This window comes from Phalangium opilio, unplaced genomic scaffold (genome assembly GCF_054372755.1).
Source record: "Phalangium opilio isolate 3A_F unplaced genomic scaffold, DU_Popi_V2 ptg000017l_1, whole genome shotgun sequence".
In the NCBI taxonomy this organism is placed as follows: Eukaryota; Metazoa; Arthropoda; class Arachnida; order Opiliones; family Phalangiidae; genus Phalangium; species Phalangium opilio.
In genome coordinates, this window is record NW_028324151.1 from 1,193,405 (window position 1) to 1,208,660 (window position 15,256).

A 15,256-nucleotide genomic window follows, 5' to 3' on the forward strand; every position below is an offset into this window, starting at 1 on the left:
GGACGTTATACCTTGAGAAGGTTATTTCAAGAGACCATAAAGCGCGCGCGTTGAAGGGTATTGATGGGTATATTTGAAAGGTTATTGAAGAGTCTTCGACGTATACTGTTGGTTTAACTTACGGTGAGTTGAGTGTAACGGATGAAGGGACACTTTGCGTGACAAACCGATTCATTGTGGTGTTCGCCGAATGGCAGGCGGATTGAAACGGATGTATGACTGCCAACTTTGAGGATAGTCTTTGTCGAATAGCCAATTGGCGTTATACCAACTTAAAGCGGGGTTTCTATAAAGAATCTTACGAGTTATATACCCTGAATTTAATTTATCCAAGCCTTGATAAACGAAGGCAGTTGTCTTGGAATGGAAAACGTTCCGCAAAAGGGACCGACTCAGCTCCTAAATTTAAATTAAGGTGCTTGCCAAAATATATTAGTCAGGGCTATACGCGCCCCTTGAAGGCTCGGTGCAACCGGACATCATTTACATTATTTGACGAATTTCCAAGTATTTTAATTTCGAGACATCGGCGTTCACCCCGCTTTGTTTCATTAAATTCAACTTAAAAATTACAACTAATTCTCAAATACCAATGGTTACTCAATGGTTACAGCGGTACCCTTTAAATGTAACCAGTAATGATTACAGCTCACACATTTTTCAGTTCAAGAATAAAACGCTTAATTAATTTGTAGATTACCGTAATTGCCAACGGTAATTATTACCCTTTAAAAACTTTATTAGTATACGCTTGTACCTTGATCTAAACCGACAAAAAAACCGTCGTGAATTATTTTCAAAGTTGTTGATATAAGATATATTCATTGGCGAAAATTAGGCCTACAGTTCTATAAATTGGACTCAACCTTTGAACTCGTTTAATTCAGTTTCTGGGCGCGTGCGATATTAAACATACCGTCTGAATACGACGATATAGGGCCTTCATTTCTCGACATCTGGTTCAAAACGCGTACTGCGACTGACAGCGGCGAAGGCTTAATAGATATACGACAATCGTCTAAATTAAGATTTTCCCGTTGTTATAATATCTAACAGCGGGAATAAATTACGGGCCCATGCATTGCATGCCCGACTATAATTGCCAAACGCTTTCACTATTCCTTGAAAACACAACCTAATTTCACCGAAACTGAAAATTGTACTAAACGGCCAACGAATGTCATTAAAACGGCGAAGAATACTTAAAAGTCTAACCAAAAAAGACCCATGTTGCTATGGTATATTAAGGCAGTACCATTATGTTCACGTATCATATCTTAGTCCATTTAAAAATAACCTTATAATTAAATTGGCATTAACATTAAGTCTGGTCCTAAACGTTTAATTTTGCAAAGTACGCGCGGGCCAGAGGTGCGCTCGGGATTGTTTTGAAAAGGAGCTTTTGTGTTTCGCCTTGCATAAATTGTCGTTAAGAGTCCGGCATTAAACTCGACGCTACGTCGGGCTACGTCTTTGTTTTGGCCATTTCAAGTTACCTTAAAATGAAAATGAGCTTGGCTCGTCATACCAAAGGCGTTACGTTTCAAAGCATTAAAACCAGATCAATAAGCCGACTGCCGCTATCTTAAATTTTGAAATATACACCTTCAAAAGTCAAGCTAAATTTAGAATGAAACTTAAGAATACAGTAAGGAAATTTAAATTGCATTCATATGTACAAAATAATAATCATTCTCGAAGAAAACAGCGAGGCAACACGAATTCATTATATCATCAGTTTAAGTTTAATTATATACTTTTAAGGAGTCAAGCTGTATAGTCACGTGATGACTTATTCCATACACTTTCAGAAGACGTGCACGGCCTAAACTTTGAAACTGCAGTTTTACTTATAAAACTCTCATTTTATAAACTTAGGCTATACGTATAGCTTATCTGGAAAACAAACTTTAAATCGTTTTTCGCATGGTGAAACAAAACGCGAAAAACGTTGGTTGTTTTTTTTTGTTGTACGCATTTTCAACATAGTAATGGCAGATACGTATCTTTGACAATATTAAGCTGTATGTTAGATAAGACGAGTGGTGTCGTGATAATATATATAGGTCTATTTTCGCCAGCCAGCTCTGTTAATAGAATACGAAGGGCGGGGGTGGGTTGCTTTGGGATTATTGAGCGAGCGAACCGGGGGGAACGATTATTAGGCGAGGAGACAAACTAGGTTTTGAATTGCAGCTGAAACCATTAATTCCAGGCCAGGAAACTTAATAGCTCTATTGGACCTAATCCGGGTTATTTACGCCCCGCTATGGCAAACTCTGCCGCGCCAGAACCGGACTCCTGGACCTTACGCACTCTATCACGCTTTCTCACCAATAAATAGAGTTTTAATCCGTAGACGCCCGGCCGAGGCTTAGAAATGAATTTATAAATTGGGTTGCGACGCAGCACCAACTCGCGGGTCCAACGTCATCCGAGCGGAACCCTAACTAGGGCCCGATAAAAGGCGCCTGTATACCTAAGATCATACTAACGTAGGAATGAAAGTAGTCCTAATGAAGTGTACACGTGGTGTTGGTGGTGGTGGTATATTGTATATTATTCTAATCTGGTGCATCGGGAAGAAAGTTGTATAACCAGCCACTTTTAATCCTGACGCGATCATTAGAAAATTTAATGATTTTATATATTTTATGGGATGTAGTTTATGTATGTATGTTTGTACGAAGGATACAAGGGATATTTCTATATACCGCAATGCACCGTGGGAGTGTTAAAATACAGCTATTTAAAATCGTGTTTTAATTATAAAGTCTCAAACTTTCCGTTTTCGGTACGAACCAGAATTGCCACGGATGATTATTAAAAACTTAGGAATATTATTTTTAATTATGGGGAAAAGTTTTTGGGTTGGTTTACGAAAATTGCAAAGGAGTGTGTAAACTATTTATAAATATGTTTCGAAAGATAATTGTCCAATGTTCTTAATATTGACTACTAGGTTTTATTCTAATTATGGAAATTTGAATATAAGATTAATTAAAATTGTGACAACCAACTACGAGTACAATTTCAATGCAACGCGATTTAAGATTTTCCCGTTTATCATCGAAGTTATTTTTCACCGTGAAAAGAACTTAACGACGAAGGAAGTTCTATCTCTTTTTTTTCCTAGGTATTTTTCTTGGCGTTAACTCTTTCCGTAGTAGCTACGCTACGCTCACCTCTAATTTATTTCCCAATAGATTGGTCAGTCGAAGCGAGTCGGAAGATTTCTCCGGAGATGCTCCGGCGTATATTGACTAGCGTGCCATCATAGCTGATGCCGTGTACCATCCGCTAAAGACACGAACCTAGCTAGTCCTTCTCTTCTAGAGCTAAGGCCGCTATATTTATTGAAAGGAAATTGTCTAGGGCAATAAGGTGCCGCTCGCTCCGTACCTTCTATCCTACGCTGTATAGGGGACGCCTCGCGATGTGTACCGTAGGGTTACTCGTCCTTTTATACAACTGTTTTCTCACTAAATGAGTACAGTCAATAAGCGAATAGCGAACCGGGCACTGAAAGGAAAACATTTCTATTCCTATATAGGACGATAGGACGTAATACGCTCTTCAAAGAAACGCGATGGCCTATTTGACGAATTGATCTAGTTAGCGAAATGTTGCCTCCAAAGAGGTCGAACACTTGTCATAAACCCTTCCAAACTAATAAACGCCAGCAGAATTTTAACATTACGACAATAGAGTAATTTCGGTAGAGAGGGGGAGTGAAATGTGTATCCCCAACGTTGGGGCAACTTTGTAAGAGAGAATACTATTTGTCCACGGAAGGGGGTCATTATGGGAAAGAAAGTAACTCTATGGAAAAGGTCATACTTTTCGTTACTACGTTACTCGTGTAATCGAGATGAGAATGATGCGTATGATACCATTAAATAATTCCAAACACACACAACGTCAAATTTTACTTATGATTAATAAATACATTTACATGTTAAGAACGTTAGCGTTTATGGCGGAAGTCTGCTGTTGAAGTTGGAGCGGTTCCGGAAGCGAGAATGTAGAAAAGGAGCTGCAAGTATCAGATTCTGAATTGACATAATCGCCAGAGTGTCGCTCATCCGTTTCGCTCAAAGACTGGCGAGAGATGACGCTACCATTCAAAGTCACGATTGTCTCCGGACAATGCGGGTTCTGGGCGGCGTTGAATCGCATCAGAGCGCGTGGACTGATTTTGAAGGTGGTAGCGATGACGTTAGTGGTGGCCTGCGAAAGTCCTCGGGACAACTTTTTGGCATAGGTCAAGGGTTCCATTTCTGTTCCTGATGCCAGTATATCGGTAAGAACCGCGATGTAATTGGTGGCCATTCTTAGCGTCTCGATTTTGGACAGACTACTCGATCTTGACTTGATCGGGACGCATTTTCTCAAGACGTCCAAAGCGGAATTCAAACCTTGGAAAATAATAATTAATAATTTAATACGAAGCGGGTTTATATCCTGGAAATGTACTACTTTTCATCTACGTTGACCAATTCGTACTCCCATTTTGAGGACCCCATTGGATGTTTACAATTACTTCTAATGGTAATTATGTACTAACCGTGCATTCGATGACGTTCCCTCGCGTTGGCTTTAGTCCGTCTTTGATTGAATTTCGTCGACTGATTCTTAAATCTATTCAGTGACACGACAGATTTCGATTTGCACGTATCTTCGGCACCCATCGTGTCTGTATCAAGTCCCGTTGCTGTAATAATAATGGGATAACCGCAACGTTTTACCCTGCAATATCGAACTAGAACCCGCACTTTTCTTTTTAATTCGGGACCCTTCTGTCACGTTTTATTGATTAAATAGATAAGTACAGCAAACAATTTTGGGTACAAGTGCTTCTCTAACAAGATCCCTAAGTTAAAGGTAAACGTAATTACCCCCTTAACTGATAACGGACTTGACGTACGCGTAAAACGTTTTAGACTGCGGTCCCATTTTCACACTTCCTTTCTCTCTAATTCCCGATATCAATGAAATTACTTAAAGATAATTAAGATACCTAGAGTTTAAATAACTTTATTTAAAAGCGAAAACCCTTGACTGTTAGAAGACTTAAACTTTTGACAACAATCCAAGGAAGTAGGTAGATAATTCATTATTGTAATTATCCTGTATTTGTAAATATCCCGAGAGATTGAGCGGATCGTCTTTTCCATTTTATGGAAGATTCAAGTTTAATTACTTTTTATTCGAGAACATTCTAACAATGGTGTTCTCGAAGATTTGGCGGGGCGCGAGCGCGAGAGCGCCACGTTGGTGTCCCTAAAGGTCAGCGGCGTTTGTTCTCGACGTTCTCCTTAATTTCCCTAGTGGGTAGGCCACGATTGAGAGTCAATTATTTAGCGCTAAAACAACGCTTGATGGGTTCAGGGTTCACGGTTAAAGCGTGAAGAATAGCCGGCTATATACACTAGAATCAAATCGATTTTTAGCTTCGAGTCAAAGTTTTTTATCGCCGCAATTAAAAGGGTTCTCCATCTATATATAAAAAAATACCTTTTTTTCTGTTTCAACGCTAAACTAAACGTAACTCGAGAAAGGATTGTGCTCTAAGAAAAATAAAAAGTTAGGTTTCATTAGTACCGTGAAAAGACTTGACCTAGAGAAGAAATAAGTTACTATGGGATATGCTAAGAAGTTTAAAGCCTACATTACCACACGTAATTATTACCTCGTAACCTACAAGAAATAGATGTGGAATCAAAACCTGCACGGTTATCTTTTAAAATTCCCTTTTTTCATCGAATGCTTTTATAGGATTATGGCGTGCTGAAGCCATTTGAAACGGAGACCCTTTTTACTATAGAAGCCCAAAATAAAATTCGCCCAAAACTCCCGCAGAATCTCCGAAATCCAAAGCCAATTTCTGTATTTTCGCTTTCATTTCTTAGACTTTTACACGGTCCGGTTCTATTAACTTCTAAAGTCTCAAAAGACTTAACCCCCCTGATCGTTTCAAAGACATCTTTCTATAAAGCCGGGCGCCGTACGTTTTAGTGTGTCACGAATGAAGAGGAAAAGAGAAATCCTTTTCATCTATCCCTATGATATATATCTTTCTTGGACAAAATCCGGCTTTTTTATCTGACTTTAAGTTGCAACACATTTATTTTTATTCCATATACCCTAAATGTATTTCTGGAAACTCTTTATAGATTTTCCAAAACGATTAAATATTAATCTAATGAAAAAATCAATTAACAATTTCTCCCAAAATTATTCGTAATTATTCCGTTTTAGATATTTAATGAAAAAAATTAATGACAAATTTCAAAGGCAGGTGTGATATTATAATTAAAATAATTCCATATCCACCTGAGCTCCGCTACAAATACGAGGGGGAAAACCCAGTTCGTTTGAAAGGGTAATGTCATAAACTGCTATTGTAAAGTCAGTCGTATATAAAATATTTTTGACAACCTTACTAATGAATTTTATTGCACAATAAAGTGTAAGGCTATAGTAATTGTAGGCTATAACAACTATACTATAGTAGAGAGAAACAGTTTTACACTGACATTATGACAGTCTTACCAAATGAATTTTATTTCTAACAATCGTCGTATAAATTATTTTACAATACATCGAGCAAACAAACATCCGCTGACAGTATTTAATTTAAGGTTGTAAGAGAATCGAGCAGGAATTGAATAAAAGGTAAAAAGCAGCTTGGATAAGAGTCATACTGTTGACAACTACAGCGCGACATGTTTCTAGCACAGTGTTTAGTTTTTACCCTTGTCGGGGTTTGGAGTATTTTAGGACATCACGGTGATCACCATCACCACCAACACCATCATCATCATGGACATAGTAACGATCCCTGTCCCGCTTCCGAAAGTTTAAGACGGACAACCCATAATGTTTGCCGTAAGTTTAACTACCTATTTATTTCAAATAATTGTATTTTTCATATATATTTTTGTTTTAAGACGGTTATAGCGATGGTACCGATGCCCAAGCCAAACAATTCATAGCTTGCGCTCAAACTAGCAAATATAAGGTTGGTATTCTAAGCATACATAATTAGTAACGAAGGCTAATTAATTTTGTAGCTATACGACGGACTAGAGAGTTGCGGTCATCATCTGAACTTGACCTTTACGATGACTAACTTGACCGAAGCCAGAGATACTATCTGTTCCCTTCACGATGGTGTTCATCAAGGAACGCATGAACCGGTATGGATGTATTTTAAATATATTCTAATCAACCGACAGTGGGTCAAAGTCGGGTATAAATAAACAGTTGCCTCTATGGAAAACTCGATTTATCATTTATTTAATGACTGGGTAAGAATCATAATTCAATTTTTATTGATAGTGGAAGGAATCGTTTCCCCTCTTCGATTGTTTAATCGATTTTTACGCCACGAAAGTCGATTGCAATACAACGGGCTGCAGTGCCAAATTGTACGCTGTTGATGACGTTAATTATGACGTATTGGTAAGGAATAGGTTTTCCTCAATTATGTATATTTTTGTACTATCTTGGGGTGCCCTTTTCGAACGCTAAAGGATATGAAATTTCACTGTAAAGACTGAATTATTGTCAGTCATTGCATCTTGGATCGCGCCATAAATGTAGCTAAGCACTAACCGCGAAATATTTTGACGAAACGACCATTGCACCACCTGATTATTAAATGGTATCGAATGGTTTTTATCCACCGTGTTTGAGTGAAGTGTTTCAGATTCTAGTACTTTAAGTGAAAAGTTTCAGAGGATAAGTCTAACGAGAGCGTTAATTACTTTTGGTTTCAGAATTGCTACCAGACTGTCTACGGAAAGTTTCCGGAAAAATTTGACTGCGACGATTAATAATCCAATGAAGGGATTAAACAATAAAGAATATTACGCAATTTGAAAAACTGTTCTTTCGCCTAAACTAACTTATACATTTTGTGTTTACAAAGAGTACGGTTTTCATATCCCACTATGGGAATTAAAAGATCTCTGAGTTTACATTACAGTAATGAAAACCACGCTGACGGTGGAATCGAATTTCTACAGATAATTAAGAGCCCGTTTTGAATCGTGTTTCCCCGTGACGCTATGGTCCAAACAGTTTACGACCATTTTAATAATAGAATATTTAATAACAGAACCCTTTCGTCGTATCTTATTTTATTTTTGCTGAGGAAAATTCTACACGCAAACAAGATTCTAGAAGTACGCGCTGCCTAGTCAGGCTCCAGATAGTCCAACTGCGTGACTTATGGTTTACACCGTTGATTGGAAAAGTTTCTACAAACTAAATGAATATGCGTTGTCACTTTATTTAATGAGCACGTAAAATCGACTTACAAGTTTGGCCACTCGTGAATATTAAGAAAATTTTGAAAGTTTCTATCTTTAGGACTAGTTCTCGCGAGAACTCTTGTTTAATAATTCATCGATCAAAAACTATTGTCGTGTTTGTTTACTGAGCCTCGTGTTTCAAATAATCATATACCACTGTGAAGGTCTTTCTCTATTATCTTTTTTTTACTTGATTCTAGCGTCAGTCTTTCGTATTTCAGTTAAATTACAACGTTCACACGTACTAACCCCGAAAGTCCAAATATTTCTCGGTCGAATATCGGGGTTTTTTTTGAGTAAATTTAATTAGAATTATATTTATATTTCAATTCCACGAAAAAAATTTAACCTTAGTCCATAGTGAGTGTATTACAATTGATTTGCGCCTAATATCTAGTTGAAAAAAAAATAGGTGGCACATTGGCTTTTAGCCGTTAATATGACCTTTTCCATTTTAAAGCGAAAGTTTTATGAAATTACGCAATGAGTTTCTTAATGATGGTGCGTGTTGAAGCGCGTTTTGTATAAGGTGTCGTCTTTTTCACCTACAGGTCCAAAAAAGAAAATGCATTCCATTCGCCTTGGAGTTTTAGACGTATGTAAATCTTTATAAACTTAAAGTTTCTTTATTGATTGCCAGTCAAAGGTACAGATTGAAATTAATAGTTTATGATATATTGTTACCTTATTACTACTCGTCAGTTTCAACCATGGTGGTTCTACACAAATGGTAAAACCGTGGTTAGAAACGGAGATTTCATTATGCTCTTGAAGGATATCTACGATTATTTTATCAGAGAATTCAAGTTAGTTTTGAACGAGTTTCTTCTCTCTCTCGTATCACGTGTCAATCTAGTGTTTAAATACCTCTTTTGTAATTTAAATTTAGTACGACTATCGTTACGTCAGTCGACGGCCTTTGCGGAGTTGAAACCGGAAATGGGTCTTGGAATGGTCTGATGGGAATGACGCAAAGAAGTGTAAATGAAAAAAATTAGGCATAAATTCGGATTCTTTTCTTATAAAAGATTTTGCAGGAGATTGACGTTGTAGTTCTGCCCACGTTTCCAACAACGCAGCACTTGAAAGCGGTTAATTTTCTAAGTCCAATTTATTACACGTACACTACCATATTGTCAGGAGCCAGAAAGATTAAACCTACTGTAGACGGTCGATATATCATTACCGCCTTTGAAAATGAAGTAATGAAAGACTAAATAAATGAATATTAGACCTAGCCTACCTATATACCGAATGGAAATTTTAGGTTTGGGCTGGGCTTTGGTTAACGTTGCTAGCCGTGTCTTTCGTATATACCGTACTGACGTATAAAACCAAGTGGAATTATCCCGGACGTTTCAGGGAACATTATTTATCTGCTTTTCTCGGCTTCGTAGGATTGTTATGCTCTGAAGGTACAAGATAAAATTTAAATATTGGGACTTAGATGGTCGTATTAAACGCGCTCCAACGTTCTGATTTCAGAATTTAATCTATCTCCTAAAACCAGAGTGGGAAACGTTCTTCTAGCCACTTGGTTTATCGGCATATTCGTAGTTCGCGAATCTTACGTTGGAAATTTGAAAGCGTCCTCGTCCGTCGTTAAGTTTCAAACGACTGACACATTCGAGGATGTGGTTAAACAACCAAAGTTACGTCCGATCGTCTTTAAAGGAACTTATTACGAAACTCTCTTCAAGGTAATGTATTATGACTCGAATTCGACTTCCCAGCACGCGTTGTATATATCTTTCGCGTCTCATTGCAGCAATCTGATTTGGCAGTTAACAAGAAATTGTACCAAATGATTTTAAAACATAATGGCGCTCTCGGAATCGAAGGAGTTTTTAATCAGGAAACGATGGATGACGTAGCCAATGGAAAAGCTGTTCAAATATTTGACGTCATTCCCTTAATGTTCCTGATTTCGATTATAAAGTGTCAGGAAGATGATTTCTTATTCAGCAAAAACGCCATTTCGTATCATCCAGTTTTGTTCCCGATAAACAAGAATCTCTCAACGGAAATCACCGCAAAGTTAGATAAAATGTAAGTCATTTTAATTCCGATTAAGTATGCCCAAAGTCAATTACGCGTCACGGGTAGGTTTCTATTGTACGCTTCATCGGTGCAATTGAAGCGTTATCTTCGTCAAATGGAGATAAAATCATCGCTTTGCATGGCCGGTGCCTCGTCATCGGTCAACACGATAATCATCTCAATTGGAAGACTGAATTTCGCCACATTTCTCTACTTCGTCTGCTTCGCTCTTTCAGTCATAACCCTTTCTGTGGAATTATACATCTTTTTAAATAAGAGGCACACTTCACGCGTAGAAGCACGTCGCACCGAACAGTAATTAGATAATTATTGAAATATAATTGTCTCATTATTGTGGGATGTCTTAATAATTCATTTCACTTTTGAGTTACAATCATCGTTTACCAGGCATTAAGTGAAAAACATTAAGATAGATAATGCGAATGGATTAGATAGAATAGATAGATAGATAGTAAGGTGAAAGTGTTCATCCACTCCACGTTTAAGTCCATAATGCAGCACTATCTCTTTGATGGATTCCTTGTATTTCAAGTTCACAAATAATATTTAAAGTAAGTCAGAGGAATTACTTTTTAAAATAGACATTTATTTATTTATTTTAAAATTCAAGACGTTGTTTCTATATTTATTACACGTAAATACTCGTTAATTAAAGATCTCTTTAAACAGTATACCATTAAGAAAACTTTAAAAACTTAACACTGTTACAGTGTAATTCATTGTTACTAACGGGAACTGAAAACAAGTGGTAGAGTTTTAACGGGAGTTTGTATGACGATCTGTTGCAATACAATTTTATCTCTGGGAAGCGAAGTACGAACCGTGAAATGCCTCAAGATGTTACTGAGGACCGCCTTCATTTCCAACATGGCGAATTTAGGCCCTATGTTTTACAAAATTATTACTAACATAAACAAAGTAAGATAGGGGATGTTACTTTACCCGGACAACCTCGTGGTCCCGCTGAGAATGTAAGAAAAGCGTACGGATCGAAGAGTTGTTGATCTTTATTCGGTAGAAAACGTTCTGGTACGTATCTCTCAGGGTCAGGGTAAACGTCTGGGTCTCGGTGGATTTGGTCGATTACGATATTGCAAGTGGTCCCTTTCGGAATGACAACACCATCTGCAACGTCGTAAATGTGCAAAAGAATGGTTAATTCCATATGCCAAAGCTCAAATGTATCAGTAAGACCTATGGAGAGGTCTTCATCCAGTACTCTAGATACTGAAGGAACTGGTGGGTAAAGTCTCGCAGCTTCCTGTCAAGCAAAAATTGTCAATTGGTACGTCGTCGTGGTGTTGAAGAGTATGTTGTCAGAGATTACTTTGATGGCGCATTCCAAGTAAACTAGTTTCTTCGTGTCCTCCAAAGTAATTGAAGTGCTAGGATCACTTCCGCAAATATCATCCAGTTCTTGGTGTACTTTAGCTTGAATTTCGGAATCCAATCCAAGTAAGTATAAAGTCCAACTCAGGACCTGAGCGGAGGTATCGTGTCCCTGCACGAAAGACCATTAATTGTTACGACTAAGATAATAAAGAATGTTGGAACTAAAACCACAAACTCCGAATAGAAAGCCTTCAACTTCGTCTTGAACATCGTCGAGTTGAAATCCTTTGTCATCGTTCATGTGCAATTCCAAAACCAGATCCAGAAAGGACTGGCGATGTTTTTTCGTCTCTAATTCGTTTTCATTCCCATCGGTTTCCAAAGATGACAGTAAAAGTTGTTTTCTTTCGTTAATAACCTGCGATGAAAAATTTTAAGGCCTCGCCGTAAATATGTACTAGAATATTCTGATACATTTCCAGTGAAATTTCTGGCGTAATCGAGAGCTTCGAAGTACTCTTTGCCTCGAGGGAACATCTTAAAAAGCCAATTTGGCCAATACCACGGTGTATATAGTCGTTCAATAGTGCACGAAGTCAATCTAATTCGTGTTTTTGAGCCGATTAATACCCCGAGATTTCAGTTTCTTTAATTTTCATAGTCTTACGTGTGAATACTTTTGAAATAGACACTGTCCTCGTTCTCTTGGCAACCAACTTTCACACCCATGATACTCTCTGAAACACACGCCTGATTATTGACCCATGGTCCTATTCACCCCCGTTTCTTGCTTTTTACCGCAAATCACGTCAAGAGTTAGGAAGCTCATCACTTTTATGATATCGACTTCTTGACCTTGGCAACGTTTCAGTTTTTCTACTAAAATCCGGGAATTTTGGTCGAAAATTGGCAAATACGACTCGATTATTTTTGGGTGCATTGTCGGTTGCAGACGTTTTCTTCGAAGTCTCCATAAAGTTTTTTCCCTGAAATTAGTGGGAAAAGGCGCCGTTCAATTACCTAGATTTTTATTGTAAATAATGGAGGGACCTTGTTATTAAACCTTCTCGAAGCCACGGCTTCACAAAGTAATAAGAAATGGACTTTACAACATTTTCCTTGCTACGTAGCAATTCCTGAAAATTATTATTTATTTTTCGTGATTCCTTTTCTAAGACGTCGAGATTTAGTACAACGTTTCCTACATTGACGGTTGACACCTTTGATAGAGATACGTTAGTCATGCCCAGCATATTGAAGCGGATGATTCCGCAGCCGTTCCCCAAACAAGGCATGCCTTTCAACACTTCCAACGCGTCTATGAGAGGTTTAACATAAAACCATTATCGTTTATTTCCATTTGGCTTGTTAGCCCAGTTGTAGTTAAAACTCACTAACAGTCACGCGATTCCCATTTAAGAAGATCTTTAAGGCACTTAGAGCCTGAGGAATGCTTAAGTAAGACGGTCCGAACGATGGTATTGAAGAAAACGTGTTTGTCTCATTTTTGGGGACACTTTTAAAACACCAAATTAATAAGGTTTCGAAGAGTCTCGCTAAAAATAGTTTGATTTCTCGAAGAATGCCTTGTTTTGTCATTTCTGAGCCCTTTGGGGTCTCAATTCCGCTCGAATGAAGGTTTTACCCAAGGATAGAATTAACTAAAAACAAGCCGCTGATGGTAGTTGAACCTTGCGACTTATAATTATAACAAGAAGTGATTAAAGTTCGAAGAATAATTCGTATAATAATCCAAAGTGCGAAAAGACAATTATCTTTATTATTCCAATACGCAATTTAATTTCGCCTAGTTGGCACTCTGCGTTATCAATTAACTCGTTTATGAGGCATCACAGAAAATTTTATTCGCAAATAACTAATCATTTTTACACAACCAAAAATAAATACGGAAATGAATTCACAAAGTACAGTTTCAAATAGCTCATTGCGCTTCGACATCAAAAAAAGTGTTATGGTAACAGTGCGCTCGTACAATTAACCCGCTAAATAGTATTTTTTCATAGAAGTTTCTAAGTTGATAAGGGTTTGACAAAGAATTTAGTGTTTAGTGGTAGGTAGTGAAAAATTTGATAATAACTTCAGAGATGAAAACGGCTGTGGAGATTCCCAAACCGTAGGCAAATATCAAGAATACCCCGTAGGTTTCGTTGATGGTCATGGCAGAAAGACTCTTCGTCGGCTTTTTCCATACAATTCTCGACATGTAGAAATTGTTTTTGAAATACAGGTATTCCAAGTACTTTGTTTCGGTGGACACGTACATTCTAAAAACAGAGAATAATTTTCAAGGCTCATTGAACGATCCAAACCGAAGCTTCGCATTAATCCTTACCCGAGATTCATTTGTTCGATAAACTCGGGGCATCCTTTCAATTCTTTACTGACAGGAAAGACGAAAAGCAAATTTTTGATTCGCTTTGCATTGAAGTAAAAAGATAACTTTCTCAAATCAGCGTCGGCTTCCAGAAGAATTGGCATGAGAACGTCGAGGTAAAATTTCGGTATGAGGACTCCAGTTTTCCCAAAAAAGATTTCCTTATATTTATCACCGTCTAAGGCGTCTGCTAACTCCGAATATTCAAATCTCGAAGCCAAAGACAATTCAGGTTGACTTTCCACCATGGACTTTTCCCATTCTTCAAAAAAGCCCGCTGCGTTATCGGTACGGCTAAATCGAATTTTTGCCTGGGTGTATTTGCTGAAACTTTCTAGACTATCAATCAAGATGTGTTCGGTCGAGTACAGCTCCGTTTTCAAGGCGGATCCCATGAATATCGATATGATTAAAATGGCTACCAACCACGAACCGATGGTGATCCTCCATGAAAGGCATTTCAGAACCCGATAAAAGGCTGAAACGTCATTTGAAAGACATTTGTCTTGAAAGTCAAGAGACACGAAAGACGAGTACTTACGCTCGTAGAAAAAAATGACAACGAAATTCCACGAAAGATTTAAGTAATTTCCAAGCCTTCGTCGAAGAGGTGTTTTCCTTCGACGAATAGGTGTTTTCCTTCTACGTTTTCCTTGACCATTGCTCGTAACGAATTCGGAAAGCCCGGCCAAGAGCGGCAGAGCGACGATGCACAATAGAAGCAAGCATAAAACCTAAAAAATACAATCATCTTCCGTCAAACGGTGGAGTATCTCCACAGGACACGACACTCTTTTAGACTCGTACAGTACTATCGAGGGTTAAGAAGGACATGGAATATTTCTGAACTTCAGTCGGCGGTCCAGTCATTAAGATGAGCTCCGAGGTTATGAACAGCGGTGAATGGTACCAAAAATCGTCCTTCGCGATGTCCGAGAGCTCCACTGGAAATATTATCCCCGAAATATTCTAAAGTAACAAAAAACAAATTCTCTCACGGCATCATGATCATTTACCATCATTCCAAAGGGTTTCCATTCCGAGTGCAACCCGTGAAATGAATGTTTAACCTAACCTAACCCTCGCGACCTAACCTATCAACTGGACAAACTGAACCGACAACCTCTTTACACTGCTCCGCTGCCGT

General features: G+C 38.0%; 4 protein-coding genes and 1 long non-coding RNA gene across 8 annotated transcripts; 2 read left to right on the forward strand and 3 right to left on the reverse strand.

Annotated features, from left to right (window-relative positions):
- Positions 1–6,562: 6,562 nt before the first annotated feature.
- Positions 6,563–8,543, forward strand: LOC149702231 (uncharacterized). 3 transcript variants are annotated; one of them, XR_016381653.1, is made up of 4 exons: positions 6,563–6,891; positions 6,954–7,202; positions 7,345–7,669; positions 7,785–8,543. It is a non-coding gene; the product is annotated as an uncharacterized LOC149702231 (long non-coding RNA). The 3 variants fall into 3 exon arrangements; XR_016381654.1 differs by having other exon boundaries at positions 7,345–7,467; XR_016381652.1 differs by having other exon boundaries at positions 7,345–8,543.
- Positions 8,544–8,754: 211 nt separating this feature from the next.
- LOC149702232 (putative glutamate receptor) lies at positions 8,755–11,019 on the forward strand. The gene is made up of 8 exons (XM_089866015.1): positions 8,755–8,916; positions 9,024–9,127; positions 9,211–9,301; positions 9,359–9,523; positions 9,589–9,736; positions 9,807–10,021; positions 10,090–10,370; positions 10,428–11,019. The coding sequence occupies exons 1-8, from the start codon at positions 8,887–8,889 to the stop codon at positions 10,678–10,680; spliced, it is 1,287 nt and encodes a 428-aa protein (XP_089722141.1). The 5' UTR covers positions 8,755–8,886; the 3' UTR covers positions 10,681–11,019.
- Positions 11,020–11,026: 7 nt separating this feature from the next.
- Positions 11,027–12,924, reverse strand: LOC149702233 (cytochrome P450 4V2-like). Its single transcript, XM_089866016.1, has 6 exons — positions 12,382–12,924; positions 11,950–12,315; positions 11,710–11,883; positions 11,577–11,643; positions 11,325–11,507; positions 11,027–11,265 (listed from the first exon to the last, which is right to left on the reverse strand). The coding sequence occupies exons 2-6, from the start codon at positions 12,013–12,015 to the stop codon at positions 11,108–11,110; spliced, it is 648 nt and encodes a 215-aa protein (XP_089722142.1). The 5' UTR covers positions 12,016–12,315; positions 12,382–12,924; the 3' UTR covers positions 11,027–11,107.
- On the reverse strand, positions 12,066–13,313 carry LOC149702234 (cytochrome P450 4d10-like). Its single transcript, XM_089867087.1, has 5 exons — positions 13,109–13,313; positions 12,765–13,032; positions 12,513–12,700; positions 12,382–12,451; positions 12,066–12,315 (listed from the first exon to the last, which is right to left on the reverse strand). Exons 1-5 carry the CDS (start codon positions 13,311–13,313, stop codon positions 12,066–12,068), a joined length of 981 nt encoding a protein of 326 aa, XP_089723213.1.
- LOC149702235 (uncharacterized) lies at positions 13,088–15,249 on the reverse strand. Of its 2 annotated transcripts, XM_089866022.1 has the most exons (4): positions 14,917–15,249; positions 14,651–14,843; positions 14,068–14,587; positions 13,088–13,999 (listed from the first exon to the last, which is right to left on the reverse strand). In XM_089866022.1, exons 1-4 carry the CDS (start codon positions 14,977–14,979, stop codon positions 13,780–13,782), a joined length of 996 nt encoding a protein of 331 aa, XP_089722148.1. In that variant the 5' UTR covers positions 14,980–15,249; the 3' UTR covers positions 13,088–13,779. The 2 variants fall into 2 exon arrangements, with proteins under 2 accessions (XP_089722148.1, XP_089722147.1); XM_089866021.1 differs by having other exon boundaries at positions 14,068–14,843.
- Positions 15,250–15,256: the final 7 nt, after the last annotated feature.

Coding starts and splice junctions, on each gene's coding strand:
- LOC149702232 (XM_089866015.1), top strand. CDS start 8,887: ATGCATTCCATTCGCCTTGGAGTTTTAGAC. Junction 9,302..9,358: donor TGGGAATGACGCAAAGAAGT/GTAAATGAAAAA, acceptor AAGATTTTGCAG/GAGATTGACGTTGTAGTTCT. Junction 9,524..9,588: donor TTACCGCCTTTGAAAATGAA/GTAATGAAAGAC, acceptor TGGAAATTTTAG/GTTTGGGCTGGGCTTTGGTT.
- LOC149702233 (XM_089866016.1), bottom strand. CDS start 12,015: ATGAACGATGACAAAGGATTTCAACTCGACGATGTTCAAGACGAAGTT. Junction 11,884..11,949: donor TTGAAGGCTTTCTATTCGGA/GTTTGTGGTTTT, acceptor TCTTTCGTGCAG/GGACACGATACCTCCGCTCA. Junction 11,644..11,709: donor ACTTGGAATGCGCCATCAAA/GTAATCTCTGAC, acceptor TTTGCTTGACAG/GAAGCTGCGAGACTTTACCC.
- LOC149702234 (XM_089867087.1), bottom strand. CDS start 13,313: ATGACAAAACAAGGCATTCTTCGAGAAATCAAACTATTTTTAGCGAGA. Junction 12,701..12,764: donor CGAGAAGGTTTAATAACAAG/GTCCCTCCATTA, acceptor CACTAATTTCAG/GGAAAAAACTTTATGGAGAC. Junction 12,452..12,512: donor AACTCTTGACGTGATTTGCG/GTAAAAAGCAAG, acceptor CGTGTGTTTCAG/AGAGTATCATGGGTGTGAAA.
- LOC149702235 (XM_089866021.1), bottom strand. CDS start 14,979: ATGACTGGACCGCCGACTGAAGTTCAGAAATATTCCATGTCCTTCTTA. Junction 14,844..14,916: donor TCTTAACCCTCGATAGTACT/GTACGAGTCTAA, acceptor TGTATTTTTTAG/GTTTTATGCTTGCTTCTATT. Junction 14,000..14,067: donor ATCGAACAAATGAATCTCGG/GTAAGGATTAAT, acceptor CTCTGTTTTTAG/AATGTACGTGTCCACCGAAA.